This window comes from Salvelinus namaycush, chromosome 8, assembly GCF_016432855.1.
Source record: "Salvelinus namaycush isolate Seneca chromosome 8, SaNama_1.0, whole genome shotgun sequence".
In the NCBI taxonomy this organism is placed as follows: Eukaryota; Metazoa; Chordata; class Actinopteri; order Salmoniformes; family Salmonidae; genus Salvelinus; species Salvelinus namaycush.
In genome coordinates this window covers 57,257,217-57,283,900 of record NC_052314.1, presented here as the reverse complement: position 1 = coordinate 57,283,900, position 26,684 = coordinate 57,257,217, and the positions used below count along the sequence as shown (strand labels likewise).

General features: G+C 43.7%; 3 protein-coding genes across 4 annotated transcripts; 1 reads left to right on the top strand and 2 right to left on the bottom strand.

The window, feature by feature from the left end:
- Window positions 1-1,419: 1,419 nt before the first annotated feature.
- LOC120052889 (NADH dehydrogenase [ubiquinone] iron-sulfur protein 8, mitochondrial-like) lies at window positions 1,420-8,715 on the bottom strand. Of its 2 annotated transcripts, none has more exons than XM_039000092.1 (7): window positions 8,643-8,715; window positions 7,705-7,749; window positions 7,257-7,322; window positions 6,850-6,939; window positions 6,339-6,511; window positions 2,844-2,972; window positions 1,420-2,605 (listed from the first exon to the last, which is right to left on the bottom strand). In XM_039000092.1, exons 2-7 carry the CDS (start codon window positions 7,745-7,747, stop codon window positions 2,474-2,476), a joined length of 633 nt encoding a protein of 210 aa, XP_038856020.1. In that variant the 5' UTR covers window positions 7,748-7,749; window positions 8,643-8,715; the 3' UTR covers window positions 1,420-2,473. The 2 variants fall into 2 exon arrangements, with proteins under 2 accessions (XP_038856020.1, XP_038856019.1); XM_039000091.1 differs by having other exon boundaries at window positions 8,647-8,707.
- A 2,946-nt stretch (window positions 8,716-11,661) lies between these two features.
- Window positions 11,662-13,037, bottom strand: LOC120051985 (transmembrane protein 187-like). Its single transcript, XM_038998862.1, has one exon. The coding sequence runs from the start codon at window positions 12,915-12,917 to the stop codon at window positions 12,153-12,155; it is 765 nt and encodes a 254-aa protein (XP_038854790.1). The 5' UTR covers window positions 12,918-13,037; the 3' UTR covers window positions 11,662-12,152.
- Window positions 13,038-19,790: 6,753 nt separating this feature from the next.
- LOC120051984 lies at window positions 19,791-26,117 on the top strand. The gene is made up of 5 exons (XM_038998861.1): window positions 19,791-19,891; window positions 20,582-22,018; window positions 22,271-22,446; window positions 24,549-25,050; window positions 25,412-26,117. The coding sequence occupies exons 2-5, from the start codon at window positions 20,582-20,584 to the stop codon at window positions 25,514-25,516; spliced, it is 2,220 nt and encodes a 739-aa protein (XP_038854789.1). The 5' UTR covers window positions 19,791-19,891; the 3' UTR covers window positions 25,517-26,117.
- The last annotated feature ends 567 nt before the right edge of the window (window positions 26,118-26,684 follow it).

Sequence of the window (26,684 nt, the reverse complement as noted above, 5' to 3'; positions counted from 1 at the left end):
TTATTTAACCAGGTAGGCCAGTTGAGAACAAGCTCTCATTTACAACTGCGACCTGGCCAAGATAAAGCAAAGCCGTGCGACAAAAACAACAGAGCATTACACATGGGATAAACAAAGGTACAGTCAAGTAGAGATACTGGGGTGAAAAAGCGCAAAAAAATAAATAACAGTATGGGGATGAGGTAGTTGGGTGTGCTATTTACAGATACAGGGATCGGTAAGCTGCTCTGACAGCTGATGCTTAAAGTTAGTGAGGGAGATATGTCTCTAGCTTTACAATTCATTCCAGTCATTGGCAGCAGAGAACTGGAAGAAAAGGTGGCCAAAGGAGGTGTTGGCTTTGGGGATGACCAGTGAGATATACCTGCTGGAGTGCGTGCTTCGGGTGGGTGTTGCTATGGTGACCAGTGAGCTGAGATAAGGTGGGGCTTTACCTAGAAAATACTTATAGATGACCTGGAACCAGTGGGTTTGGCGACGAATATGTAGTGAGGGCCAGCCAACGAGAGCATACAGGTCGCAGTGGTGGGTGGTATATGAGGCTTTGGTGACAAAACGGATGGCACTGTGATAGACTACATCCAATTTGCTGAGGAGAGTGTTGGAGGCTATTTTGTAAATGACATCGAAATAGGAAGCCAGTTCTAGATTTAATTTTGGATTGGAGATGCTTAATGTGAGTCTGGAAGGAGAGTTTACAGTCTAACCAGACACCTAGGTATTTGTAGTTGTCCACATATTCTAAGTCAGAACCATCCAGAGTAGTGATGCTAGGCGGGCTGGCAGCAATCGGTTGAAGAGCATGCATTTAGTTTTACTAGCATTTAAGAGCAGTTGGAGGCCACGGAAGGAGTGTTGTATGGCATTGAAGCTCGTTTGGAGGTTAGCCTGCTAGCTAATGTTAGCCATATTAACATTGACATGAAATCAGTCAAAAAAACAGTATCAAGAACGAGACAAAACAAGATGGTAACTTGACAAGTGAAGTTGTGGGGCTTGCTTCAGCTCTTTAAAAGTATTTTTGTGGTAATGTAAGAAGCTTACAGTAACTGGTCCTGTATGGCTCAGTGGTTAGAGCCTGGTGCTTGCACCATCAGGGTAGTGGGTTCGATTTCTGGAGTCTCTCATACATAAAATGTATGCATGCATGCCTGTAAGTTGCTTTGGATGAAAACATCTGCTAACTGGCATATTATATATATATCTAATTTAACACCTGGTGATGTTACCTGGCAGGCCAAAACTCCATCTCACCAAAACAGGCTGAAATTTCAGGCAGTCTTTTCTAACAGCTCTTATACTTAAAGGGAATTAGCCACAATTTCACATTACTATTCCAACCTCATAGTGTGGAAATATATAAAATACAGGATAATAAATTGTTTTACTGCACTGGGCCTTTAAAAGAAGACACCGCAGGCCATTTGAATTTTTTATTTTATTTTACATAATTTGACGTCCACAAGTATTTAACCTTTGTACAATTCTCATGACAACAAACCCCCATTTAACTTTGTGTTGGCAGCAGGCTAATATATCTACTAGTTTGAGGATATTATAATCGAGCCTGAGTCTATCATGTACAAACTGGTTGTGTAACGCTTTGACAAAATGATAACACTCTGCCCTTAAAACAGAGTAGGAATGCGTCCCAAATGGCACACTCTTCCTTAAATAGTGCATTACTTTTGACCAGAATCTTATGGGCCCTGGTCAAAAGTAGTGCACTATATAGGAGATAAGATGCCATTTGGAACACAAAGTAGGTAGTTGTCCCTAACCACTAGCACACGATGAGATTGTTCTCCTTCCCCCTAATGGTTCAGGTTAGGGTAGGGGCAATATCTTACCTCGAATCAGATAAACAGTACTGTTGAGGAAAGACATCAGGGGTGCGTTCAGTAGGGCACAGCATTGTGCAACATTCAGATAGAAATATGGTACATATAACAAACATGCCTCTCTGACAAGTAGAATAAAGAATCATGTCAACTCTATTCATGTCATTTCTTTCTGCAAATTTCCACAACGTATCCCTATTGAATGTGCCCCAGGATAGGCATCTGTGGGCGGGCTGCCGGTACAGGAGACTGAGGGTGCTTCTCTCTGTGGGTGAACTGAGCTTATTAATACAGTGATCCACAGAGACCTCGTTCTGGAGAGCTGTGTGTTCCTGCTGTTTATTTGTCCCATTCATCCAAGTCACATTCAATATTTATGCAGTATAGATATGCAATATAGATAAACGGTGCTGCCTGGATCTCTGGAAACATATCTGGGTGTGAACCATTGATCTGGATCAACTGTACAGTATGGATGGACGTGTGTCTGTGTCAAAGAGGCTGACGGATATCTATACAATGTGTGTGTCAGTCTGTCATACCGCACCTGTGTGCGTTTCATGGTTATCAACAGAGTACGGTCGGTCAGTCAGTCGGTGTGTGGGTGTGTGTGTATTTGCGCACCAGCCAGTCTATCGATAGAGGTAATCAGCTTGTATGTTGGCAGCGATCTCAGCCTCCCACTTGTCTCCGTTGTTGAGCAGTTTCTCTTTGTTGTAGAGCAGCTCCTCATGAGTCTCTGTGGAAAACTCAAAGTTGGGGCCCTGAGGGAGAGAGAGGTGAAAGAGAGAGGGGAGACACCAAACCAAATAGTTTTACAGGCCCTTTACGCCAACCTCAGTCACAGGGATCATAACGGCCAGACATCTACAGAGGAAGCTATAGTAGAGGGGTTTTGTGCCAAATGGCAATTTCCTTTTGGTCAAATGTAACGCACTAAGTAGGGAATAGGGTGCCATTTGGGACACCGACCACAGTAGAGAGGTAGAAGGTCCAGCTCACCTCCACGATAGCGTCAACAGGACAGGCCTCCTGGCAGAAGCCACAGTAAATACACTTAGTCATGTCGATGTCGTAGCGCGTCGTCCTCCTGCTGCCGTCCGATCGGGGCTCTGCCTCGATGGTGATGGCCTATGTAAATGGGGGGGGGGGGGGGGGGGTAAATCATGTTTAGGGCAGTGAGCCTGAAGGTGTTGTGGTATAGCAGACATAGGAAACGGTAAACGGTGCACTTCTTTTGACCAGGGCCTATAGGGTGCACTATGCAGGGGTCTATGTACGTGTACCAATTTTGGACGCAGCCATGGAGGTATTTCCGTTGCAAAGGGCAGGTGTTTTGATACCCTGGGAGGGTTAGGGATATGCAGATGCGAATAGTTCAGGAGTGTTAACACTACAGGGGCCGGTTGCACCAGTTGGGCCGTAACTCTACGTCCGACGTAAAATGCGCTCAACGCCGGACCAAAAAAAATGATACCCGCTGCACCACCTGGGAGCAAGCCTTCTATGAGCGGTCTAGCAGGGAGCAGGCGGCGTAGGGTGTTCAATTCAGACTGTCTTCTTGATACCGATAGAAAGAACAGTCATCCATTTTAAAATCAGGTGAATCTCGCGTTTGTATTTCACAGCCTCCACTGACTGTTGGAGTTGCCTACGCACGAGTCATTAGCAAAATAATATTGTAGATTTGGGCAACATTATAGCATGCTAAAATGTTTCTGATCAGCAATAGATGAGCAAACGAATAAATGAGCTGGCACCTCCACTTATTTTCCCAGCCAGAGACCAATTAACCAAATATACAGAAGGAGATTCGGTGAAACCAAATCACATCGGACAAGTCACAGGCTTTTGGTCTGGAGTAAGCTACTAGGTGAGTAAACAGAAAAATCATCAACTTGTTATAGGCTACAAAACATGCTATCAAAATGGTCTGATCAGTGGTAAAAAAAAAAAAACAGGCGAGTCATCTGGACTAAAGATAGGTTTCCCACCTATAAATATATGCGCATTTGGATTTAATACGCATGCACCCTGTATCAAAAAGGTTGGCTGGTCCTCATTCAAGTACCGTAGATCACTTCACGATTCCGTTTTTTTTTTTTACAAAGTTCTACTACACAAGCATCTGACTTACCTAACTCTGTTGTTGAAGTATCAAAACATGAGATACCAAACCCGCTCACTCGAGGTTCCTCGGGTCTCTCCACCGAAATAGGTAAATCTGCTTTCAGTTATAATGCCCCCAACTTTTTGGAATAACCTGCACAACTCCCTGCATCTTGATTCCCTGGTGTCGCTAGGGCAGTTTAGGAGTCTAATGTTGAATTTGTTAAATGAGAATTGCATTTGTTTGGATAGAAATAAAAAATAAAAAATGGTGGTGTTGAATTTTTATTGTAACCACACACACGCTACCAGTCAAAAGCTTAGACACACCTACTCATTCAAGGGTTTCTGTATTTTTACTATTTTCTACATTGTACAATAGTGAAGACATCAAAACTATGAAATAACACATATGAATTCATGTAATAACCAAAATAGCCAACCTTTGCACACTCTTGGCATTCTCTCAACCAGCTTCACGAGGTAGTCACCTGGAATGCATTTCAATTAACAGGTGTGCCTTGTTAAAAGTTAATTAGTGGAATTTATTTCCTTCTTAATGCGTTTGAGCCAATCACTTGTGTTGTGATAAGATAGAAGTGGTATAGAGAAGATGGTCTTTTACCAAATAGGGCTAAGTCCATATTATGGCAAGAACAGCTTAAGTAAAGAGAAATGACAGTCCATCATTCATTTAAGACCTGAAAGTCAGTCAATACAGAAAAGTTGAATAACTTTGAAAGTTCCTTCAAGTGCAATCACAAAAACCATCAAGCGCTATGATGAAACTGGCTCTCATGAGGACCCAGTTATCTCTGCTGCAGAGGATAAGTTCATTAGAGTTACCAGCCCAAATAAAATGCTTCACAGAGTTCAAGTAACAGACACATCAACATCAACTGTTCAGAGGAGACTGGATGAATCGTGCCTTCATAGCCGAATTTCTGCAAAGAAACCACTACTAAAGGACACCAATAATAAGAAGAGACTTGCTTGGACCAAGAAACAAGAGCAATGGACATTAGATTGGTGGAAATCTGTCCTTTGGTCTGAATACAAATTTGAGATTTTTGGTTCCAACCGCCATGTCTTTGTGAGATGCAGAATAGGTGAACGGATGATGACCACATAAGTGGTACCCACTGTGAAGCATGAAGGAGGTGGTGTGATGGTGCTTTGCTGGTGATACTGTCTGGAATTTATTTAGAATTCAATGCACACTTAACCAGCATGGCTACCACAGCATTCTGCAGCGATACGCCATCCCGTCTGGTTTGCGTTTAGTGGGACTATCATTTGTTTTTCCAACAGGAGAATGACCCAACCCTTCCAGGGTGTGTAAGGTCTATTTGACCAAGAAGGAGAGTGATAGTGCTCCATCAGATTACCTGGCCTCCACAATCACCCAACCTCAACCCAATTAAAATGGTTTGGGAAGAGTTGGACCATAGAGTGAAGGAAAAGCAGCCAACAAGTACTCAGTATATGTGGAAACTCCTTCCAGACTGTTGGAAAAGCATTCCAGGTGAAGCTGGTTGAGAGAATGCCAAGAGTGTGCAAAGCTGTCATCAAGGATACTTTGAAGAACCTAAAATATATTTAGATTTTTTAGTCATCATTTTTTGGTTACTACATGACTCTGGCAGGTAGCCTAGTGGTTGGAGCATTGGGCCAGTAACCGAAAGGTTGTTGGATCGAATCCCCGAGCTGACAAGGTAAAAACCTGTTGTTCTGCATTTGAAATAAGAATTTGTTCTTAACTGACTTGCCTATTAAATAAAGGTTAAATGTAAAAAATAAAATAATCCATGTTATTTCATAGTTTTGATGTCTTCACTATTACTCTACAATGTAGAAAATAGCACAAATAAAGAAAAACCCTTGAATGCATAGGTGTGTATATACACACACTTTTGGGGCGAATGTTTGTGTTGAATTTGTTGTCCTCAGGGCACTATTGAAAATGAGACCCTTGTCTCAATGGGCTCCCGATTTAAATAAAAGTAAAAAAAGACAATTAATTCCCACAGTAACTCTTTATGGGTCCATCTAGTTGTGGTTAAGAAAAGGTTCATGCATAGTGGTGGGCTATGCAAAGGGATGGACTGTTCTCTCTGTGGAAGTGACATGCCTTGCAAATTTTAGAACTGCCACGATGGCAACAGCCTAGTAACGGGCACAGCCTAGCAGCCATCATTATGAAGCATTAAATCTCATGAACGCACATTGCTTACACTGGACTAAGCTACGACAAGTCTTATTTTGAATTGGTGCAAACATGTGTGAATTCTGATCACAAAGTCTGACGTAGCTACGCCTGACCTAGCATTTAAGACCACGTTTTTACGCCCAACCGTTGCAACAGGCCACAGGTGTGTTTCTATGTACCTGGGCAGGGCAGATGGCTTCACACAGCTTGCAGGCGATGCAGCGCTCCTCTCCAGAGGGGTACCTGCGCAGGGCGTGCTCACCGCGGAAACGGGGCGACAGGGGCCCCTTCTCAAAAGGGTAGTTTATGGTGGCCGGCTCTCTGAACAGGTAGCTCATGGTCATGCCCAATCCTGGGGGAGCAAGAAGCAGGAAGTGATGTTATACACTGCACTGGCTGCATCCAAAATGGCACCATACAGATTTCAGACTAATTTGTCAGTATGTAGCCTTTATCACAGTCATTGCAAGGCTGGTCCCTGATCTTTTGGTGCCCTCTTGTCAACTCCTATGAAATTTGTCATAGGAGTTTGCAAAATAGCAACAAAAAAACCTGGGACCAGGTTATTCAGTGGCTGTGTCTGAAATGACACCCTACGGGCCCTGGTCAAAAGTAGTGGACTATATAGGGAATACAGCACCGTTTCAGACATGGGGGTTGGTGTCACAAAGAGTCAGGAGTGAAACTGACCTCTGAAGAGCTCCGTCCACAGCAGAGTCTGAGCGGCTCGGTCTGTTATGGACTTCATGTCTGTGGGCAGATCCTGAGCATTCACATACTCTACAGAGAGAGGAAGAGAGAAGGCAAGAGGGAGGGAGAAAGAGAGGGAGGTAGAGAGAAAGACAGTGAGATGAATGTTGAGTGCGTGTCTGAACATTCATACTAATCAAAGGAAAACAAAGGGCAGCTGTGTGGGGATCACAGTGGTCAGGTGTATATGAGAGGCACTGGGTGTGCTCGTTTTGAATTCCCAGGTGCCCCGGATGGGTGGGGATTTCCCTTTAGAACGAATGGAATGCGCAAATGCCGCACACCCGGTGCACCCGATGATGCAAAACGAACGCACCTTGAGAGCCGGGGTAAGATACAGTACTTACTGAATCCCTCTCTCTGGGCCGACAGACTGATTAGACGCACCAGATTGTGTCCAGCCGCAAAGGCGCCTGTGGGGCGGAGGGGAAAGGAGTCAAATTATGACCTAAAAGGCAGAGGATGAAATGGAGCTACAAGGGAAGTGTTTTCACCACAAGAGGTCAACAATTAGCAAGTAGACTTCACTGACAGCTAACAGCATTGACTCGTCTTAAATTATTACATTGAGAGCATTTAGCAGACACTCTTATCCAGAGCGACCTACAATCAGTATCTTCATAGATAGTTGAGATGTGTTTTGGGTATCTGTATTCACTGTTTACCCCAAATAACTGAGTATAGCCTAAATTTCCTCTTGAACTGTTGATGACCAGAGTGACTTCTCTATCACTAAAGCAGTGCACCACACCATCAATATCCATCCATCCCTCCCTCCCTCAGGTGAGGTCTTACCTGGCCGGGACACGGAATATAGTACACGCAACGCCGCAGACATGTCTGGAACACGCCAACAACACAGGAAGAGGTAGGGAAAGAAAAACAGAGACATGTAATTATTAATCATGTGACACTCAAGTGCAATACAGGGTATGTGCAAATAAATTGGCCAATGTTTTTTTTTAAAGGTCACTGACCTATTGAAATCTGTTGCCAGATAACACATTGCACTCATTCAGAAAACCTGTATCGGTCTTACTTTGTTTGTCATGACATAATGTAAAGATGTGCCTTGTGTTATCATCCAATAACTTGTCTGTTTGTCAACAAACAAACCATAGGTAGATAGCTAACTAAGTTCCATAGCTAAGAGGTTAGTATGTGTGCTTGTTACTAAAATCGTTCATGTGTGATGATCATTATGACCCTTATGTCAGAGCTCTGCTGGTCCTTGTGACGACAGCATGCGATACAAGAGAGAAGAAGCTACTACACTAAAATGAATATCTGTTAACAGCATAGGTTAGTTAGTACGTTAGCTTGCTAGTTGAGGACATGAGTGTTCCAGCAAGACAACTGTTTTCCCAGAAAACAAAAGCCAACCGTCTAACGTTACCCAGATGACACAGGCCCCGTTCAACGCTATTTTTTACTGCGTGACATGATATATTGTAGCAAAATGTAATACTACCAAAACGCTTTACGCTATGACAAATGCATGTTGTTAGATAGGTACTAACAAGCATTAGCGAGCCGGCTAGCAACAACCGGTTAGCCATAAAATCCTCAAGGACTTTTCCAATGACTGACGTTATGTAGCTTTAGCTGTAAAAGCAGCGGTCATACAAGTACCAAAAGGCAGTAGAAATTTAAACAAAGATATTATGTGTTGTAAAAAATCTTTAAAACCAATTCAAATAAGTATGTAGTTGATAAAATAACTTAAAACTCACCGACCTGTCGCTATTTGGCCTTCTAAACCAGAACAGCGGACGATTTGAGAAGTGCAATTTGCGTGGGCAGGAAGTCAAAGAACGTTATGACAGAGATCTCGCGTTGGACGTCAAAAAGTTGCCATGTTTGATGTGGCGCAGGTGGTAAGGTCAAAAGTTTGAAAATATGATTTTCTATCCTAAAATACAGTGCTACGTGAAATTCTTAAATGTACTGTTGTTGTTTTGAATTGATTGTGCTTCATTCAGTATTTAGTAGTGATATTTTACACACACACACACACACACACACACACACACACACACACACACACACACACACACACACACACACACACACACACACACACACACACACACACACACACACACACACACACACACACACACAATGCTTGATAAGGGATTTGCCAGTGGCTAATGAAGCAGGATAGTTTTAATTGGAGATTGTTTTTGATGACGGTCTCACTTTGTGTAATCATCACTCTCCCATCCATAATTCCCTCTATCTCCTCATGGTTGTGGACTCTAACCAGCCGTCTTAAAAGTAAGTACGGTACTGTATTACAATTACATGAATTATTCTATAATAGCAATGATTTTCTACACATTGTGAGGCTTTCAAGATTGTATAATTTGACTAACCAACAGTAATTGACTGCATTCATTTATATCTTTATAACTTATAATCACTGTTCTTTCTCTTCTCCATCGCTCAGTGAACGATTGGGCCAACAGCAGCACATCGGTAGTGTTGGAGCAGTCCTGGACAAGGGTTGAGAGGTCAGTGCTGGTGGCAGTTCTGAGCGTGGAGATGGTGCTGGGGGTCATTGGGAACTGTCTGGTACTACTGGTAAAAATCATGGTAGGTAACTGTTATTAACTCTGAGTGTCACACACTTCTCTCCCTGACCTACTGTTAGGAGATCTAACCAAGGACTCGTATATCCTCTTTGTAACCCAGTGTTCTGACTGTAGCTTACTTCTGTGAGTGCGTTATAGTTTACATATGCCTGCCTGATGGTGCCACTTTTTTACAAAATGTCACAGTACAAACAAGCTCTATCTGCTGATGAAGAGGCACCGAGCAATGCCAATGAGCAGAGCCCATATATATATATAAAAAAGCTTGAAATAGAATAATCTCTCTCTCCGTCTCTTTCTCAGTGTAGGGATCAGTTTCCCTGTAGATACTGGGTCCCCTTCGTCAGTCTGACCCTCTCCGACCTTGGCTCCTCCCTGCTCATCATCTCTGGCTCCCTATTGGCTATGTTGACTAAGGGTCAGAGGTCACCATGGTGCGAGGTCGTCAGCTTGCTCAAATTCGCCTTCATCACTTCCTCTATTGGAAGCATAGGTGAGAATCTCCTGGGCCTAGGTTGTAGGCGTTTTGAATCCGCATTTCACTTGGAGAAACAACAGTGTTACGGGACTGACTTTGATGACCACTTAATGCGCTAACCAACTTCTCTACACACACACTTTTCATTCTCATTATTCACTTCTAAACACCCACTCCTCACACATGCATATTTTACATCCAATTCAACAATCCTCAATCCACTTACATCTATTGTGTGTCCCAAATGGCACTCTATTGCCTATGTAGTGCACTACTTTAAAAAAAAACGAATTCCTCCCCTCTCCACAGCGATTCTCTGCGTACAGCGAGCCAAGGGCGTGGCCTCCACAGGAAGAGGCGCCTCTGTCGTTGTGGCTCTGGCTTGCCTGGCTTCCTGGTTGACAGGGGTGGTGTTTGGGAGCATCCCTGTGGTCTACAACTGGATCAGGTGAGGGAAGGTTGTGGTGAGGGTCTTGTAGTTATTTGGGTCATACTAGACATACAGTGAGGCAGACTAGGTCATTGTTAATTTATCTTCTCTTCCATCAATGTACCCTGGTCTATCTTTAGCCCAGTTAGCCAATCTAAAATAGGGGTTTTGCACAGAATTATAATTATTTGGCCAATAATGGGGGCCCAAGGAAAAAAATGGACTGGTGTCAGGCCCTCAAGGAAAAAAATAGGCAGGTCTGTTAGAAATGTCCGAGCCGAATTTGGTCCGGTCCGTCCCTGCCTCTGAACTCTCTGTCTCTCTCCAACTCTCAGGTACGACCCTGCAGAGATGCTGTGTGCAGTGTTCTGGGAGAGCAGTTACTCTGACATGCTGGTCTATATCCTCTGTGCTTTCTCCATCTGCATATTCCTCCCCTTCCTCCTCATCCTCTTCTGCTCTCTCTTCACCGCTGCTTGCTGCGGGAGGAACTGCGACAGGTATGTGTTGTGATTTGTGAGCATTTGGGTGCATCGTAATAGTCTGAAATGGTCACCTCCCCCTCGTCTCGTTTACATCATCTGCATTGATGTGAAATAACTGCACATCAATTTCCTGATGCATACCATTCTTGCTTTACCAAAGCATCCTTTTCAAGCTAGAAATGGAGGTTCCATTCACATATACTCGAAAATTATAGATCAGTGCAGATGATAGAAAGGAGATGAAGAAGGCAACCAGATTAGTACCTTCCTTAGTAACGGCTCTTTCTCTCTCTCCTTCATAGTGACCCAGATGACCTCTCCTCTGTCACTCCTCTGATTGTGGCCTTCTACCTGTTCTGCTACACTCCCTTCGCTGTGTCTGAGGTGACACACACACACACACACACACACACACACACACACACACACACACACACACACACACACACACACTCTCTTCAGATTCATTTTGCCATTCTCCTCCCTGAAGCCAATGGTTATTTTTTACTCCTCACTTCCCCACAGCTGATTCTTCTTGGAAAACTGGACCTATCCCCTGCACCTGATTGGCTGAGAACTCTGTCATCAGTGATGTCCTACCTAGACTGTGGGTTGAACCCCATCATCTACTGTGCCAACCAGGACTTCCGGGAGGCGGGACTTGCTCTGTTCTGGACCAGTAGGAAGTTATTATTCTCTGAGCCTGTGCTGACAAGCATGACAAAGTTGGAATTGTAAAGATTGACCACAAAATAAATTATGTAAAGTTGGTGGCTAAAAGATTTCTCATAAAACAGTTTTAATTCCTCCAATTTGTGATATTATGACAATGATTGTTTTGACACATTTACACATTTGTTGGAAATATATGTTGCACTGATGTTGATTTCTTATGAGATTAGATGTTAACAAACGAGATGTACAAAGAAAAAGAAAAAACAAATATATCTTCATCAGTCTTAAATCATTGGCTGACTCAGTTCTTGCTGCATTTTCCCCTCTGCATTTTATCAAACCAGCCTACCTGTACCTACATCTTTTTTACAAATCTGAATTAGGTGTGATTGGCCTACTATCTAGAATATAACTTCAGTGAATGACCGACACAGTTTTGTCATTTTGTCCCTGAAGTGGGTTACGTTTCTTCTACACAATTTCTGCTCCCTTAAGTCCACGAAGACAATTGAATGACTTAACACACATTAATTGCAGACAGACTCAGACCTATTGCCATTGATCATCCATGGACAGACCTATTCAGTCCGTTTTGGTGCTATGCTTGTGAAGCGCGTGAGAAAGCAGAAACTGTAGTGGAACTGCAGAACGTCACACACTTTGGACCAGAAGTGTCCAGTGAGATGTTGGAACGGTCGGTATCGGGCCAGGGTGTGATCCAACAGTTTCAGCAACACGAAACCACTGCAGGACAGTACCGCAAGACCCAGGTATCTCCGGGAATGGCAGTCCCCATGGTTACGGTTTACCCCTACACCTTTGATGACCGCGAAGGCCACATGACATCCGAGGGCCACCTCGAACCCTTGGTCGTGCACCAGCGAAAGGCCATAGCTGAGAATGGAGCACAACTCGACCGTTAACGCGTACCGTGGCCGCCAACCGTGCTCGATAAAATCGCACCACACCAGCACCCACGCGAAGATGGGAAGCGTGAACCACTGGTCCAAAACAGCGGGCGCACGAAGGAGAGTCGCGAGGCGCACCCACTGTACAGGTGCGTAGGCAATGGCCATGAGTGCGAACATGTCTTTGACGTAATCTGCCCTAGTGTCTCTTTTACCGTTCGTCCGTTGAAGTAGCCAGTAAATGCCCATGAAAATGTATCCCAAATTGACCAAGGAGTTGAATGGCATTGCCAGGTAACAGGGTAGGTAGTCAACTGTCTTCTCGGCGTAGTGATCATAGCTTATGTCGACTAAAACGCTGTTGAATAGACCAGTGTTCGCCAAAACGACACAAACACAAAAGGGCACTAAAACGTGTAACAATGCAGACTTCATTGTTATATCATATAGTCCAACGCATTCGTACAATAATTGTTTTAAAAAGAATGGAAAATTAAATGTTTTGACAGAGCAAGTTGCGACACAAACTTTTCCTGTTGTTTTTCCGGGATTGGAATCACATGATGACGCAATGAGTTATACACTAGATGACTGATGGGCACTGTTTTGAAGATCCGTGCCTCCATCTTGGCACTCCCCCACCGTTTAAGAAAAATATGTAGGAAGTTTTGATATGCGTTTATTAATGTCTACATTTGCTTTTGCCAAGTTTATTATATTACAGACACCTTCATGTATATGTAACAGTTTAACTTTAGTCCGTCCCCTCGCGTGAACCAGGGACCCTCTGCACACATCAACAACAGTCACCCACGAAGCATCGTTACCCATCGCTCCACAAAGGCCGCGGCCCTTGCAGAGCAAGGGGAACCACTACTTCAAGGTCTCAAAGCGAGTGACGTCACCGTTTGAAAGGCTATTAGCGCACACCACCGCTAACTAGCTAGCCATTTCACATCGGTTACATTCACCCCCCTTTCAACCTCCTCCTTTTCCGCAGCAACCAGTGATCCGGGTCAACAGCATCAATGTAACAGTTTAACTTTAAACCGTCCCCACGCCCCGACCCGGGCGAGAACCAGGGACCCTCCGCACACATCAACAACAGTCACCCACGAAGCATTGTTACCCATCGCTCCACAAAGGCCGCGGCCCTTGCAGAGCAAGGGGAACCACTACTTCAAGGTCTCAAAGCGAGTGACGTCACCGTTTGAAAGGCTATTAGCGCACACCACCGCTAACTAGCTAGCCATTTCACATCGGTTACATTCACCCCCCTTTCAACCTCCTCCTTTTCCGCAGCAACCAGTGATCCGGGTCAACAGCATCAATGTAACAGTTTAACTTTAAACCGTCCCCACGCCCCGACCCGGGCGAGAACCAGGGACCCTCCGCACACATCAACAACAGTCACCCACGAAGCATCGTTACCCATCACAAGGGGAACCACTACTTCAAGATCTCAAAGCGAATGACGTCACCGTTTGAAAGGCTATTAGCGCGCACCACCGCTAACTAGCTAGCCATTTCACATCGGTTACATATACTTGTATATATTTTGATCTAAACATAAAAGTAAAACATTGGAAAATATATAAAAAAAATGTCCTTAAAACCTCTGGGATAGGCGGGACGCTACTGTCCCACTTGGCCAAAAGCCAGAGAAAATGCAGAGCGCCAAATTCAAATAAATTACTATAAAAATCACACTTTCATTAAATCACACATGAAAGACACCAAATTAAAGCTACACTTGTTGTGAATCCAGCAAACATGTCAGAATTCAAATAGGCTTTTCGGCGAAAGCAAACGATGCTATTATCTGAGGATAGCACCATAGTAAACAAAGAGAGAGAAGCATATTTCAACCCTGCAGGCGCGACACAAAACACAGAAATAAAAATATAATTCATGCCTTACCTTTGACGAGCTTCTGTTGTTTGCACTCCAATATGTCCCATAAACATCACAAATGGTCCTTTTGTTCGATTAATTCCGTCGATATATATCCAAAATGTCCATTTATTTGGCGCGTTTGATCCAGAAAAATACCGGTTCCAACTTGTGCAACGTGACTACAAAATATCTCAAAAGTTACCTGTAAACTTTGCCAAAACATTTCAAACTACTTTTGTAATACAACTTTATGTATTTTTTAACGTAAATAATCGATAAAATTGAAGACGGGATGATCTGTGTTCAATACAGGATTAAAACAAACTGTAGCTAGCTTTCTGGTCACGCGCCTCTATCTAACAGTACACTTCAAGTGACCCTCGTTCAAGATGGTCGTACTTCTTCATTACACAAAGGATAAACCTCAACCAATTTCTAAAGACTGTTGGCATCCAGTGGAAGCGGTAGGAACTGCAAGAAGGTACCTTAGAAATCTGGATTCCCAATGAAAACCCATTGAAAAGAGAGTGACCTCAAAAAAAAAAATCTGAATGGTTTGTCCTCGGGGTTTCGCCTGCTAAATAAGTTCTGTTATACTCACAGACATGATTCAAACAGTTTTAATAACTTCAGAGTGTTTTATATCCAAATCTACTAATAATATGCATATCTTATCTTCTGGGGATGAGTAGCTGGCAGTTGAATTTGGGTATGTTTTTCATCCAAATGTGAAAATGCTGCCCCCTATCCTAGAGAAGTTTTAAAGTATCACTTTTGTTGTTGATTGAAATAGCTATAAGTGACTAGGCAACAGGATATATATAATAGACAGAAGCAGCAATGTAGGGGATGAGTGTGAAAGTGTGTGTGTGTGGCGTCAGTATGCATGTGTGTTTTGGGATGTCAGTGTAGGAGCCAACTTCTGCTTGATCTGGAAATGTGGTCGTAGACTCCGTATGGAGAGTGTGACACATTTGCGGAGCCTCCGGAGGCACACAGAGGCCAAATTGAGCTCCCAAATTCTGTAACGGAGGGCTCCGTATAGCTCCGCATTGACATGATTGGTTGACGGTAGGTGGGGGCGGGAGGTCCTGTATAAACACAAACTCACTTCCTTCACAACAACTCTGCACTGCAACGTGAAGCGCAAGAAGTATGAATGCCCTGACTTCTGCAGAGGCTGTATCACCGTAAATGATGGAGCCTTCCTCTTAGACACCACATGGTATAGAGGTCCTGGATAGCAGGGAGCTCGGCCCCAGTGATGTACTGGGCCGTACGCACTACACTCTGTCGCGCCTTGCATTGGATGCCAAGCAGTTGCCATACCAAGTGTTGATACAGCCAGTCAAGATGCTCTAGATGGTGCAGCTGTAGAATTTTTAGGATCTGAGGGCCCATGCCAAATATTTTCAGCTTCCTAGTTTCCACCAAAGAAAGCACTGAGCTAGACTGAAACACCTGCATTTTGGAGCTGCCTTGCTCAAGAAAGCAAGAAAGAGACCATGTTTGTATACGGCTTTATTCACTTAATAAATGTGTTTTTACATTGTTTGCAGACTGATATGTGACATGTACTAATGCCAAAATAACATGGAAAACATGCAACAAATCGGTGGTGCCACTGCTGGCACCACACTGCCAGGTCACTGACCTCTCTCATAGGCTGCGTCATCGTCGTCTGTGATCAGGCCTACCACTGTTGTCTTGTCGGCAAACTTATTGATGGTGTTGGAGTCGTGCATTGCCACAGTCGTGGGTGAACAAGCAGTACAGGAGGGGACTAAGCACGCACCCCTGAGGGGCCCCATTCTCAAGCAGGTGTCCTTTGGTCCAGGTGGAAAAGGGCAGTGTGGAGTGCAATAGAGATTGCATCATCTGTGGATCTGTTGGGGCGATATGTGAATTGGAGTGCGTCCAGGGTGTCTGGGATGATGGTGTTGATGTGAGCCATGACCAGCCTTTCAAAGCATTTCATGATTATCCGCATAATGCACAGCCCTTGTCGCAAGGATCTGTACACAATTCCTGGTAGCTGAAAATGTCCCAGTTCTACCTTTGCCTGCATACTCACCAGACATGTCAACCATTGAGCATGTTTGGGATGCTCTGGATTGACGTGTATAACTGTGTTCCAAATGTAATGCAGACGTAAGACAGTTACGGTATCTGTAAGGGTGAGAAGCACAGGGAGGAGGTGAGATGACACTTTATAATACATAAAATGTAAAGACAAAAAAGGAGAAGAAAGGATGAGAGGGAGAAGCAACCTGGTCCACTCTGGTAAGATTTTCTTTAGTATGTCATTGTGAAAATGTTCATTTTTTTTTCTTTTGTAATGTCATAGAATATACTTTATTCTCAGTAAATTTACCTGGTGAAACCGTGTAGTTATTCCATCATTGTCCCCTAGGTGGCGCTGCTGTCCCAGTGAATCTCCAGGAGGAGAATGCAGCGTGTGGCATGCCCAGAGCCTGTGACCTGAAGAAGTTTGACGACTCGTACAGGCTGGGCACCTACTGTATCAAGTACTAAAAGGCTCTGCTCAACTTTACCAAGAATTCGGTGCTTTTTGAGATATGTAACTTGGTGGAAAAAATACTTTACATTTCACCTCATTTTATCATTCTGTCATAAAGAGCACATGTTCAATTTAATAAAAAAAGCATGTTTTCCCATCTCAAGAGGATAATTTAAAAAATGACTGTAAGTTCCAAATAAAGTAACAGGGTTGATGATTTAATCTTCCATCAGCCATAAATCCCCTTGTAACAGAGGGAATGGAAGATTGTTGTATGCAAGAGGAAGGGCAATTGAATGCAAGCTCCACAAAAAAAATAAACAATTGTTAAAACATTTCTAGCCTGTCTGTCTATGGGTAACAGGGTTGACGTGTTATGCTTGATCCACTTAGTTTTTCACCATAAAACACCAGAGAATTACCAAAAAAAGAGTAGAACCAGCTCACCTGTTTTTACACTATGATTTGACTGTTAGATGTTAAATGTTTTTCTTTCAACATTTATTTTATTTTTAAAAGGAATAGTTTCATTATATTCAAACGAGATTTTAGTTCACTTAACAGGGTTGACCTTAAAATGAGGGACAGGTTTATTATTATATTTTTTTATCTTCAAATGAATCACTAATCACATAAATGAATCAATAATAATCTTCAGAAATGACTGTCAAAGCAACAGCATAACTAGGACTTACATTGATGATAAACTTGGAGACATTTTGGGGTTAAGTGGGTTAAAATCTTCCTGGATGTCACAGAGGGTGCAAAGAGGGACATGTCAAAATTCTGAATTTTGGCAGTTTAGTAAGTCTTTATTCATATTAGAAATCTGATTTATTGAATTCTCCATGTGGTCTATATTAAAGGGCACTGCATTGAATATAACAGGTTTTAAAAATTCAATATGGGTGCACAATTCTTACTTAACATATCAAAGGGATGCAAAAGGAACTAACATTCTATGAGAGGACAATGAGGTTATAGTACAGTAGATAAGCTCCCAAAAAAGACCATATTGTTCGATTTAGTATAGAAGCGTGGAAATTGGCACACTTGTATAGTTTTTCACGCTGAACAAAACCTGATATAGGTCCATTTCATCACCCCCAATAGGTCAATGGTGAAAATGCATTCACCTGTATTGACGTTTTGGGTCATGGCTTCCCGTGTTACCCCAAAATACTTTAAAATATTTGTATTTTATAACCTTTATGATCGCAACAATGATGAAAAACTATCAGAAACCGCAGTAAAAATTGTATTTTTACTTTCAAAGGGGTGTATTAAATACAAAGTTACCTTTTACACTCAATTTTACACTAATGTATCCATCTCATCATTAAATTACAATTTACCTGACAGTTTTGATATCCATTCATCAAGATCCATTACACCGCATGGCATAACAAGTGCTCAGACTGTCGCTCAGTGCTCAGACTGTCCGCAATAGGCTGAGAGAGGCTGGACTGAGGGCTTGTAGGCCTGTTGTAAAGGCAGGTCCTCACCAGACATCACCGGCAACAACATCGTCTATGGGCACAAACCCACCATCGCTGGACCAGACAGGACTGGCAAAAAGTGCTCTTCGCTGACGAGACGCGGTTTTGTCTCAGGGGTGATGGTCGGATTCCAGGGGTGATGGTCGGATTCGCGTCTATCGTCGAAGGAATGAGCGTTACACCGAGGCCTGTACTCTGGAGCGGGATCGATTTGGAGGTTGAGGGTCCGTCATGGTCTGGGGCGGTGTGTCATAACATCATTGAACTGAGCTTGTTGTCATTGCAGGCAATCACTGTGCGTTACAGGGAAGACATCCTCCTCCCTCATGTGGTACCCTTCCTGCAGGCTCATCATGACATGACCCTCCAGCATGACAATGCCACCAGCCATACTGCTCGTTCTGTGCGTGATTTCCTGCAAGACAGGTTGTTTGTTTATGTGTAACTCTGTGTTGTTGTTTTTGTAGCACTGCTTTGCTTTATCTTGGCCAGGTCGTAGTTGTAAATGAGAACTTGTTCTCAACTGGCCTACCTGGTTAAATAACGGTACAATAAAATACATAAAAAAGTTATTTATAAAATAAAACTGCTTGCAGCCTATGGCTGGCTGTGTTTAGCATGAACGTGGAAGGCCGCATTTGAGATGAGAGAAATTCCTTATTGCTTTTGTCTTTCAAATGGAGTAATGTCTAGATGGTTTACCTAGGACTTATACCTGTCCCCTGAATGGAGAGGACAGCTGTAGTCACATATTGAACGGCAAACTCCGCTCACTTTCTGGCTGTAGGAATTTATAGGCTAAAGCCGGCCCTGTTTGGCCTACTCTGTCAGAGGAGTAGGCAAGTAGTCAGGGTGTGTGTGTGCGTGCGTGCACACCTGTGCACCTGTCTGTGTGTCTGTAGTTTGAAGCTGAAGCATGAGTATCACACATACCTTTCAGCTAACCTCATACTTGGTACTCTGCCAAATATAGCTTACGTACTGTATACAGCAAAGACACTTGCAAACAAGAGTTGTCCTTTCTCTTCAATATTATCCAAAAATATGCACTTGTATTCATGGTGCATCCATCAAAATACCTAACATCTGATGCCAGATCTACCATACACAGTTTAGTCACAAAAGCCAAAAGCATCTCAACATTTTCAAGGGAAAAGGTGCATCATCTAGTGTTTGGAAACTGTGTTAAATATAGTATACCATGCCATGTTAAACTTTGAGTCACTGACACTGTGCGCGGAATGGGGGAGAACTGGTTTTGGCAGTTTCAATGAGGAAATTATTACACACACACACGAGCACGCAGACGGAGAAGACAGGAGGGAAGAGAGAGGCCAGACATGTTCTGGTTGTGTCTGTTAGGAACACATGTGGGAAAGAGAGAGAGAGAGAGGGACTGAATGAAAGCAGCTGAGGAAAGCTTTCAATGCAAAGAGGGCTCGAGGAGGAGAGGATGAAGAGAAGAAAACACGGAGGAAGAGAATAGAACAGCGGTAAGAGAAATATACTCAGTCTAATTAGGGGTGTAAAATTCTGTTAACCTTCCCAATGTTCCGGCATTTTCCAGAAATCCTGGTTGGAGGTCTCCGGATTCCCTGCTTATTCTCTCCTGATTCCCGGAATATTCCAACTGGAATTTCTAATGAACCTGGGAATTTGGGGGAATTTACCGACATTTTGCAACCCTAAGTCTAATACATCTCTAAAGAACAGTGAAGAAGCAGTGATTGAAGTGCATGAGCATTACACCGAGAGAGAGGATGTGGTGACATCAACAGGTTGTTGTACAGCTTCTGTAGTGGCATATAGGACATTGTGAGTGAATCCAAACTGTGAATAGCTTCAGTTGATAAAACTAAGTCAATATTTCTGTAAAATTATGCCTTCAATTACCTGTGCTGACTTTGACACACACTGGTCAGACACAGGCTGACAGACAGGTCGAGAGACAGACAGACAGACAGACACTGAGTGTATTATTACTGTAGGGATGTGGTTATGAAACAACACTATGCCTCCAAAATGGCACCGTATTCCTTATGTAGTGCACTACTTTTGACCAGAGCCCTATGGGCAATATGGAATGGGCCCCAGTTAATAGTAGTGCACTACAAAGGGAATAAAGTGCCATTTGGGACACATTGACACATATTAAAAATCTCTCTGTATTTCTCTCTCTCTAGATGTCTGAGGCGGACAGTCAATCTGGAAGTATATCTCTGATCCAGTCCATGCTGCTCAGACTGAGCCCTGCAGAAGACACGGATCAACTTCCTAACATACACACTAACACGTACCGTAACACACCCCAACACCCCAGAACCTCAGTGGAAACAGACAGGGGATTCTATGTGACCCATCAGGACCACAATAATGCAGAGGTCATAGTCAAAGGGAAGCTTGCTTCAGGGATTGAGGATGATGATGATGATGATGATAATGATCCACAATTGGAAGTTCTGACTGAGAGGGACAACGGTCTGGAATCATCAGACAGGGATTCAGATGAGAGAGAAGAGGGGAATTCCGGCATTCTGTTTTTGAATGCAGGATCGAAAAAACTGGTCGAAGAGGAAACCAGCGAATCCCCTGCTGTGATTCCCAGATGGGAGAGAAGGCAGTTGCTACCCTGTCCCCCTGGCCTGGATGCCAGACCCCCGCCTCCCCCCGTTCCCCCCAAGAGGAGGGCTAAACCACCGCTACACCCTACAGGGCCACCGCCACCGCCCCCTCCACCAGCCCTCGACCCTAGCCAGAGTGCCCCTGTGTGGGGGAGAGTGGTAGGCGAGGGCCCAGGCTGTGAGCTGAGGCCTACAGGGCATGGGAGAGGGCCTGGAGGCCAGGAGGAGGATATGCTGTCATCCTCAGGGGATAGGCTGTCTATGTACTCAGCTGTCATCCTTAAGTCAGAACACCGATTCTCACAGCCCCTTCTGGATCCTACTCTGGACTCTACAGCACAGAGGGGTGGGGGGGTGCAGCAGTTAGAGACGACTGTGTCCGTGGCAACACAGGACCCTTCCCAGCTGAGGGGGAAGGATATAGGGCGCCCCCCTAAAGCCTCTGAGCCGGTGGGGATGGGGGTAATGGGGGTACCCAAACCGTTGGAATCGATCGCACCCAAGCCGCTTATACCCCAACCTCCACACAGAAACAGATCTCTGCCCCAGGGACCTGAGAGGAGAGCCCAGGACAGCACAGATGGAAGTGCCTCTTCTGGGTCTGAAACGAGAGACATCCCCCCAGACCTCCAGTCTATACCTCCAGAGACAGAGGGAGTCAGAGAACCACCAGAGCCTAGCGAACACATCGCAGATGGGAGCGAGAGCTCCAGAACCCCTGCCGAGTTTCGGTGTAACACGGAGGAGGGAGGTTTGTTGGAAGGGGGGAGGAATTTAGAAGGCACACATGAAGTTGTGGTTCAGGACGCTGCAACATGGGGTGGTGGGGGTGTGCTTGGGTCGAAACACCCGAATATTAAGACAATGAAGGGAGGAAAGGTGAAGAAATTTGCCAAGAAGATGATTAGCAGATGGAAGCAGAGTCGAGAGGAGAAGAGAGGGAATGGAGAGATTCAGGAGGACGACGGAGAAAAAGAGGTGGAGAGCGAAATGCCATTGGTAAGTCTTTCTTGCTCATTTAATGCGACAAAATTACATTTGTATTCTTTCCTTTACTACAATGAACTATCTGACATTAAATGATGAATCAAATATTGCATAATTGTCCTCTTACCGTGTTATGTTATAACAGGTGAACCTCAATCAAGATCGACATCCAGTCGGACTATCTAACATTGATTAAGAACGAAGTCGCCCTCTTTTTTTAGGGTGACCACGGTGTCATTTTTTGCTGTGGTCTCCTTTTGACAGGTGAACCTCCGTCAAGATCGACATTCAGTCAGGTTGCATACTAAAATGTCCGTCATAGAGGAAGAGGAGGACGAAGAGGAGAAGAGGAGTAGTGAGGCTGCTCCACCAATGATGGAGCCGCCCAGCCAAGCTGAGACGGAGAGGAAGCCTGTGGGACAGCGTGCACGTTTTCAGAGGTGAGAGACAGAATGAGAGGGAGTAAGAGGAGGAGAGAGAGAGAGACACGTTTTCAGTGGTGATGGAAAGTGAGTCTTGGGGAGTCTTGGTGATTTTGCATCCACCACACCCTCTCTTTATCCTTGACTCTACTTTAGATACTGTGCTTGCCATAGCAGAGCACACCCATTCCTTGGTCTCTGTGTGTGTGTTATGTAGATGAAGTTACAGTAACTCAGACACTACTTCCCCATAGCTATCATGACTTCCTGAGTGCTTTGATGTCACCAAACACATTCTGTGCTCCGAGCTGTTAGTCCAGTTAAGTGGCATTTTTGCAATCTCGTTTTGATTTCCAATCGCCTTGGTGCTATTTTCACAAGTATGTGATGAATTGTCCCACACAACGACATAGGTGACCCATTCACCTTGACAGGAGGAACTCAATGAGATGTGCAGCATTGTAGGACCAGTGTGGATCCATTCTTACTGTGTAGGTGATGTATTTGTTGCGTACTGTAAGGGGTGCGTACTGGCGGCAGAGAAGTCAGACGCAGGAGAGCAAAAAACTGTCTTTCCAACAGCGCAGTTTAATAAGAAAAACCACCGGAAAACAGAACAATCAATAAATGGGTACAAAACCCGACGCACACCAGGCATAACGTGCACAAGCACTTACAATAAACAATTCCGGACAAGGACATTGGGGGAACAGAGGGTTAAATACACAACATGTAATGATGGAATTGAAACCAGGTGTGTGGGAAGACAAGACAAAACAAAATGGAAAATGAAAGGTGGATCGGCGATGGCTAGAAGGCCGGTGACGTCGACCGCCCGAACCAGGAGAGGGACCGACTTCGGCGGAAGTCGGGACACATACAGTACATCTTTATTCTTGTCAATATCAGATTTAAAAAAAACTTACTGTAGAGTAAAATCATTATAGCCATCATCATAATTGTACATTACAGTATACATCCCTTTTCATGACATAGACTGAGCAGGTGAAAGCTATGATCCCTTATTGATGTCGCTTGTTAAATCCATTTCAATCAGTGTAGATGAAGGGGAGGCAGGTTAAAGAAGGATTTCTATGAGACATGGATTGTGTGTGTGTGCCATTCAGTGGGTGAATGGGCAAGACAAAATATTTAAGTGCCTTGGAACGGGTTATGGTAGTAGGTGCCAGGTGCTCCAGTTTGAGTGTGTCAAGAACTGCAACGCTACTGGGTTTCTCATGCTCAACAGTTTTCCGTGTGTATCAAGAATGGTCCACCACCCAAAGGACATCCAGCTAACTTGACACAACTGTGGGAAGCATTGGAGTCAACATGGGCCAGCATCCGTGTGAAACACTTTCGACACCTTGTAGAGTCCACGCCCCGACAAATTGAGGCTGTTCTGAGGGCAAAAGGAGGTACAAGTCAATATTATTAAGGTGCTCCTAATGTTTTGTACACTCAGTGTATATCATACTTTATATGTTTATACTTTACAAACATACAATTTTATTCTGTAGTTATCAAAATTAGAATATAGGTTTACCAAATGTTGAAGTGATTATCAATTAGAGAGCAGTTGGATTAAGTAACAGAACAATGTATTTTAACAAATGAGAAGAGAATCATATCAAAAGTAATGTGAACACTGCATTGTGAAAGGCTATTACTTTATACGAACATGTCTTGCAATGTGAAACGTGTGTTTCTAGATTAAACACTGATTAAGTGGGGTGAAAAAGTGACTGTCATTTTGTGTGTTGTACTTTGTCAATTGAAAATGTTAAAGTTTTGAAACAACTGCCTTTTAGATGATATATTTTGAGTTATTTTACTAACTAGAGTTGTGAAAATGTACCACATACTTGTGAAAAGTGTTATTATATATATTTGTTTAAAGAAATGTGACCACTGGTTTCATCAACCCACGACAGATGACATAATATATATGTGGTTTCCCAAATGGCACCCTATTCCCTATATAGTGCACTAATAGGTCAAATGTAGTGCACTTTATAGGGAATATGGTGTATAGTGCACTACGTTTGATCAGTGCCCTGTTCAAATGTAATGCGCTATATTGGGAATAGAGTCAATGTTTTTCCGCCTCTATTTTACAGCTCCTTCAGCTCTTTCAAGTTCAACTTCAGTCCCATCAGCTTGGTGGACGAGATTCTAACAGGAGAGGAGTGGTCACCATTCCTGTCCATTAAGAACAGTCCCGCCCCCTCACCGTCCGTTTACCAATCAGAGGCTGCTTGCCAACACGGTGGTGATGAAGGCGACCAATTAAAGACTGAACCAGAGTCGCGCCTCCCCAACGACGTTCAACATAACCACGAGGACATAGGCCATTCTTTATATGAGGATGTTCACTTCAGCCAAACAAGTCCGAAGGAGATTGTGGACAACCAATCGGACAACAGACAACAGGAAGTAGACAACAACAATGACACTGGAACTGATGCCATTTCTGTCATCAAACCGAAGATACTATTGGACAATGATGCAGCGGAGGAGAGTGAGTTGGACCACTCCAGACCCATATCTAAGGACATCCATGACTCTAAGTCCCCCATAAGGAACCAATCGAAGGACCATCTTGACTTCTCCTGTGTTAAGGTGAGCCACCCGGTGGGATTGTGGGCATTGTAGTCATTTAAAGTGCTGTTGTAGGCCTCTGTCTATAGAACAGGGCTCTCCAACCCTTTTCCTGGAGAGCTAACCCCCCCTGTAGGTTTTTTGCTCCAACCCCAGTTGTAACTAACCTGATTCATCTTATCAGCCAGCTAATTATTAAAATCAAAAACCTAGATTAGGGTTGAACACCTACAGGACAGTAGCTCTGCAGGAACAGGGTTGGAGAGCCCCGGTATAAAAACACTCACTGCAAAATCTCACTCTCTTGTTCTTATTCTCACTGTCTCTCTCTCTCTCTCTCTCTCTCTCTCTCACTCTCTCTCTCTCTCTCTCTCTTTCTCAGTCCCTTGGAGTTCTGGACAGTTCTGCTCAGAAACATAAAATTCGTCTGAGCAAAAAGAGAAAGCACAGACTTCCGGGGCTAAAGACGAGAAGTAAGATTGAATGACTGGAAAACGAGATGAAAGAATCAGTGGAAATAGACGGCTGGAAAGGAGTCGGACAAAAGCTGAGACGCTGAAATATAAAACATGTCTGCTGTTCTCTCTTTCTTTCCTGAAACAGAGACCTTCAAATTCCTCAAACCCTCTCCTCCTCCCACCCTCTCTCCCACATCACCCCCTTCTTCCTCCTCTTCCTGCTCCTCTCCCTCCTATGTCTTTCCGTCCTCTGTTTTCTACAACATCCCTCCGTCTGCTGAAGAACAGGACCCTGTGACAACACCGACACAGGACAACCTCTCTGTTGAGGTCAGAGTTCATTTGACCCCGTAACCCTTGGCAACATTTTCAAACACTGTACATTAACATGTGTCTCTGAAGTGTGTTGTACTATAGGAATAGGGTGTAATTTCATACAGACTGTAGCTTATTACTGAATGAAATAATGTATATTAGCATCACTAGCCAGGTTTCCATCCAACCTTGTTATGCAAGTAAAGTACAAAAATGTCAGGACATGCCTGATGGAAACTGATGTCGACAAAACATGTCGACAAAACAAAATACGCTAGGTAAGGTGGGATGTTTTTGTGTCTGTAAAATGAATAATGCGAGAAATGGCGGTGGAAACACCTTTATGCTCAGATATTGACATAATAACCATCATATCAACATCAGTGTTGTCTGAATGAGATTCTGTAAGATCTGAATAAATTGATTAATTTAAGCATTAGTATATTGTGTTGTATGGTAAAATGATAGAGGGCCATAAGAAGTGAGAGATCTGACTACTATGAGGTGTTGGGGAGTTTTAACACTTTTCAGTAGCCAGCCTCTGAGACAGCTTTCATTTAACTGTAGTTCATTGTGCTAGCAAGTAAGCATTTCACTGTACTTGTGCATGTGACAATAAATACACCTTTATGTGCAGATATTGATATAATAACCATCATATCGAAGTAAACTTGGATTCAGGTGATATGTTGTGTGGTCCTCCCACTATGACTCGGGAAAACATGTGGTTTATTAGGCTACAGATTAAATAAATGATGAGGAACTTTACATGGTGGGGAAAGTGCACAGTGATGACCTTGATCCTGGTTTGACAAATCAAAATAATCTCGTTCTTTTTGTCCATAATAATCTCATAATGAATGCTAAACCAGCACTATCTGT

Bases quoted from the DNA above. Each gene is read 5' to 3' on its own strand.
- LOC120052889 (XM_039000092.1), bottom strand. From the start codon at position 7,747: ATGTCTGCGGCGTTGCGTGTACTATATTCCGTGTCCCGGCCAG. The intron at 7,323-7,704 runs GTAAGACCTCAC...TCCGCCCCACAG, and splicing joins ATATTCCGTGTCCCGGCCAG to GCGCCTTTGCGGCTGGACAC. The intron at 6,512-6,849 runs GTCAGTTTCACT...TTGCTCCCCCAG, and splicing joins GTGGACGGAGCTCTTCAGAG to GATTGGGCATGACCATGAGC.
- LOC120051985 (XM_038998862.1), bottom strand. From the start codon at position 12,917: ATGAAGTCTGCATTGTTACACGTTTTAGTGCCCTTTTGTGTTTGTGTC.
- LOC120051984 (XM_038998861.1), top strand. From the start codon at position 20,582: ATGTCTGAGGCGGACAGTCAATCTGGAAGTATATCTCTGATCCAGTCC. The intron at 22,019-22,270 runs GTAAGTCTTTCT...TCCTTTTGACAG, and splicing joins TGGAGAGCGAAATGCCATTG to GTGAACCTCCGTCAAGATCG. The intron at 25,051-25,411 runs GTGAGCCACCCG...TCTCTTTCTCAG, and splicing joins TTGACTTCTCCTGTGTTAAG to TCCCTTGGAGTTCTGGACAG.